At 47.4% G+C, this 5141-nt stretch overlaps 1 protein-coding gene across 1 annotated transcript in view; it reads left to right on the forward strand.

Moving 5' to 3' along the window:
- FER1L5 (fer-1 like family member 5) overlaps positions 1-2310 on the forward strand; it is a 96266-nt gene extending 93956 nt beyond the window's left edge. Inside the window, exon 56 of the mRNA XM_079988658.1 lies at positions 1033-2310. Coding sequence (XP_079844784.1) covers positions 1033-1914 — 882 coding nt within the window. The 3' untranslated portion in view covers positions 1915-2310. The remainder of the gene's footprint in view (positions 1-1032) is intronic.
- Positions 2311-5141: the final 2831 nt, after the last annotated feature.

A 5141-nucleotide genomic window follows, 5' to 3' on the forward strand; every position in this document is an offset into this window, starting at 1 on the left:
TCATTGGTTCAGGATTCCATGGCAACCATGGTGCTGTCTCAGGTCATCTTCAACCCAATGCACAAAGGACCTACCCTTGACTTGGTCTTTGCTCCAAAAGGAATGAAAAGTGATCTGGAAATGGGTATGTCATTCCATCATTATGGTTGGACCACGTCCTGAAGAAGGTTGGACTCATAGCAGCTATCCCTCTCGGCAATTAAGGTGTCCAACCCTCTGAGAGCTATGGATTCTGGTGGATTCCTGAATGCTCTGGGGCACTTTCTGGTGGACAGAGCAGGTGATCCTGTTGAGGCTGTTGTCTCACTATGGAATGAAGAGAACTATTGCAGAGGACTACTGACATGATCACTCCTGAGTATCCTCTTCGACTGTGGAGCCTGCAATGTCCCCTGGTATTCTACGGAGTTGTGTGCAATGAAACAGGCTAGATGACTGCTATAGTGCTGGTGGTATAGATCTTGTTCCAAGGGCTAGGAAGCAGTGATTAAAGTGCATAATCACACCTCCCATGTGGCATCAAGGGCATGGCCTCCACTGTGTCCTCAAGTAATTGTCCAGGAAAGCTTCTCCAGCTTGTCTGAAACCCGGTCTCATCTGCCGGTAGGAATGGGCCTCTGGAGGCAATGAAAGCCTGTTGTGGTCCGTTGTTTTGAGAATACAGTTTTGCTTGATGCTGCAACATTTCCCGAGAGGAATTTGTTCATCAGCCTCCCCCCATCCTGCCACCACCACTTGCCCCCCTCCCACCTTACCTTGGCCATCTGTCCCACACTGCCAACTGCGGCCTGTGGCTGCAGGCAAAGGCCATGGGGTGGTAGAAACAGAGGCTACAGCATGCCAGAAGCACATCATCAGCATGCTTCTGGAAAAGATAGTGGCCTGGGCCACAGACAGAAGCCATAGTACTGTGCCCAAAATGGGACAAATGGGATTACTTTCAGAAGCCAAGGTGGCTTCTGTAAATCCATGATATCCCAGTAAAATTGGGGCAGTTGGGTGGAATGCTATTACCTGTTTTTCCCCCTTCAGGGCTACCTGGCAATGAAGATAATCAATCCGATGGGAGGGAGACGCTCCATAATATACCAAATGCCTCCAAAGAAGAAGGAAACTCTTGAGAGGGCACCTGAAGAAGTTCCTGAAACACTGCCTCCAGTTGCTGAGAGACCACTCCCAGCTCCCAATAAGTTGCCACCCACTCCCCAAAATCTAATCACAACTCCCGAGGAAACACCCACTACTCTCAAACCTCCCACTCCCAAGAAACCAACTCCAACTCCCAAGAAACCACCCAAAACTCGCAAGAAACCAGCTCCAGCTCCCAAGAAACCACCCAAAGTTCCCAAGGAATTGCCTCCAGTTCCCAAAAAACCAACATCAGCTCCCAAGAAACCACCCAAAGCTCCCAAGAAACCAACCAAAACTCCCAAGGAATCACCTCCAGTTCCCAAAAAATCAACTCCAGCTCCCAAGAAACCACCCAAAGCTCCCAAGAAATCACCCAAGGCTCCCAAGAAATTACCCAAAGCTCCCAAAAAATCACCTCCAGTTCCCAAAAAATCACCTCCAGTTCCCAAGAAACCACCCAAAGCTCCCAAAAAATCACCTCCAGCTCCCATGAAACCAGTCAAAGCTCCCAAGAAACCAGCCAAAACTACCAAGGAATCACCTCCAGTTCCCAAAAAATCAACTCCAGCTCCCAAGAAACCACCCAAAACTCCCAAGAAACCACCCAAAACTCCCAAGAAACCACCCAAAGCTCCCAAGAAACCACCCAAAGCTCCCAAAAAACCACCCAAAGCTCCCAAAAAATCACCTCCAGCTCCCATGAAACCAGCCAAAGCTCCCAAGAAGCAACCATCCACTCCCAAGAAGCCACCACTGATTCGCAAAAAAAGACGCACCTGGTAGTTAGCTGCAGTGGAAGCAAATTATGTCTCCAAATTCTGTTGCTTATAATGTCTTGCACCAGAGGACCACTCTGTTCATGCTCCATCTTGCCTCCAGATATCTGGCAAAAATGGAGCATAGCTGCTTCTAAATCATAAGCCTACATCAGACAATCCTCACCTAATCTTTGCCTTCCTACAATTATGAAGGCCTTCTGATCCCAGCCACAAATTTACAGCAGCATCACTGACTAAAACTAGCTTGGGGTGGGGAAGCAGGGGGTAAAGCACCACTGTAGAAACAGACTATCCAAACAGACTTATGTTCAATTCCCGCCCATCCATCACCATATATTTTAGCATATTTCACTCTCACAGACTATAATATTCCCATAAAAAAATAAAAGTTAAGCCCTAAGTCTCGCTGCTTCTAGAAGTGGGATTGTTGGTATTTGCTGAGCAATCCTGTGGGGTGTGCAACTGGCTTGGGCGGGGCTGCACTCCCCCTAAAGGGTCAGGCAAGCAGCTTGCGGTGGGGGGGGGTCATCGGCTTGGCACTCTTTGGGGTGGAACAACATCTTCAGCCATGTCTTACTAACAACGTCTGTGGCCTTACTAAAGAGACGGCATGCCTTGCCTCAGTGATACAGGATGGGGTTAGATTACTGCAATGTGCTTCACATGGTGTAACCCTTGAAGACAGTTCAGAAACTTTATTTGGTGGCATATGTGGGAGCTAAAATGCTTGGGTCACACGGGACCTGTTTGCACCAGTTATGTTGCTTACCTATTTGATTCTGACCCCAGTTTACGGTGTTGCCACTGACCTTTAAACCTTTGTTTGGGACCAGGTTATCTGAAGGGTCCTCTGCACTCATATAAACCTGCCTGACACATCCTCCTGCCTGAGGTGAAAGTCCATACATGCCTCATTCCAGAAGCTGACTTTTCCTTCAATATTGGTGTCCTCTACAGCACTGGAGGGCAGGCAGCTATTTATTGTTTGTTTGTTTTTGTTTGTTTAATAACCCCCCTTTCCTCTCAGGAGTTCAAGGTGTCATATTTTGCTCTCCCTCTCCCTGTATTATCCTCACCACAACCTGTGATGTGGGTTGGGCTGAGAGATGGTAGGTGACTGGCCCAACATCGGGCTTCGTGGCTGGGTGGCGATTTGGACCCTGGTCTCCTAGGCCCTAGGCCCACACCCGATACCCCCTACACCACCACACTCACGGACCGCATCTGTGTGTCTCAAGAGACAATGGAGCGTGCTTCCAGGGATGAGTTCAAACCATTGCATTAGTAGCACCAGTGTCACCTCCCCAAGGTGCAAGACCAAGTGATCCTCTCAGCCTCACTGATGGGGCCCAAGAAGAGGAAGATGTTTGGCACCAGCTTGGCTGCAGGAGCTGCTTCAAGGCGGCGTACGAGGCACCATCCAACTGACTTAGGGACTCCAGATTTGCGTAGGGTTTACTCCTGAGCCTTTTCTTCTCCCAAAGATGTTCTGCAAAGCAGCGGAAGTTTAGGATCAGTTTTCCTGCTCCTAGATTCCCAGGTTGATGAGTCCTACCTGCTCCTCACTGCTCTTGTCAGATTGAACATACAAGACAGGTAGGTGATACTTGTTACTGAAACATATTTACATGAATTTGTATCTGAGACTGAGCAATGTTTACAGACTGGCTCTGATGCAGACATAATAATAATTTATTATTTATACCCCACCCACCTGGCTGGATTTCCCCAGCCACTCTGGGCAGCTTCTTTATGGGCTTCTGTTTAAGCAAACATTTACCTGCTGCTGTTATATTCAAGGTTACACTGAGTGCTGTTTAAAACATTGTTTAAAATAATTTGGAATGTATTATCTATATTGCACCATCTGTGCACAAGACAACAAAGAGCGGTCCTGACAGGCTCCTGCCCCAAAGGAGAGACAATCTAAAATAGACACAGGGAAACAACAGAAGAGAGAAATTGGAGGTATTCAAATATGAGCTTTCAATGTGGAGTTCTCCGTTTTGAGAGAGAGGCAGATCCCCCTCCCCCTTTTGAAGGAAAGATGTCCCATTTTGGGGGGGGGGTTGCAATAAGCAGACTGTATCAAACTTCCAGGACAGGTGGAAGCCCCTGACTGCCTGTGGGACTTCAGTCAGTCCCAACACATGTTCATTCCATGTGGTGCCCCTGGTGGAGGCTGGGGGCTATGGAGTTGCCCTGTTGGGAACTCTGCCACCCTCACAAATGTGGGGCATGGCAAGCTAGGAGAGGGCTTGCTTTGCAGCAACCCCTGAATCAGGACTGATGACATCTAGCCATCCCCTGGCTGAGGCTAATGGAAGCTGGAGTCAAGGAACATGGAGAGCCAGTGGCTTCACCTTCCCTGTCATAGCTCAACAACAGATAGGTAGCCGTGTTGGTCTGCCATAGTCAAAACAAAAAAATTCCTTCCAGTAGCACCTTAAAGACCAACTAAGTCAGTTCTTGGTCTTTCGTGTGCATGCACACTTCTTCAGATACACGTAGCTCAACAAGCCTCTTATCAGCTCCAACTGATATGGCAGCTTAGACAGACCTGGACACTCTGGTCACCTCCCTTTAGGACTACAGTGCACTGTAAGTAGCACTACCTAGAAACTACAGCTGGTTCAAAATAGGCCAGTATATTTATTAATTGGACTGAGCTGTTCAATCTTATGCCAGTACCTGATCAGCCACACTCGATGCCAGGCTGCTTCCAGGGCTGGTTGAAAGCCCTTAACAGCATAAAGGTTACCCAGAACATCACATTCTCCTGCATACACTTACCCAAACTATAATATCCTCCTCAAAGCCCTTGTTCCATGTGCCAACACTCTAGTGAAGTGAGGTGCATGGCCCTCGCAAAGAGATCAGCACTTCAGCTACAGAATAGCCTCACATCTGGCATCTTCTTTGCTCTTTTCGGCACCAGATGAAGATCCTTTTATCCACCCAAGCCTTGTAAACAATTTACACTTGAAAATAAAACAGATCTATGCTCTTTTAACATTAGAGTTCTGCTTGTTTGATCGTCCAAGCTGCTAACTAGTTTTATTTTTCCTCCACTGGAAAGTAAAGTTTATATGTTACAAGTTGCTGCATTTTTAATTACTGGACTTTTTGTATTTTAACATCTCATTCTTCATTCTGTGAGCTGTTTAGAGATCCCAACTGTGATAGAGTAAAAGAGAACTAAATTAAGCCACCAATGCATACAGCAGCAAA

This window comes from Podarcis cretensis (assembly GCF_951804945.1).
Source record: "Podarcis cretensis genome assembly, chromosome: 8".
Lineage (NCBI taxonomy): Eukaryota > Metazoa > Chordata > Lepidosauria > Squamata > Lacertidae > Podarcis > Podarcis cretensis.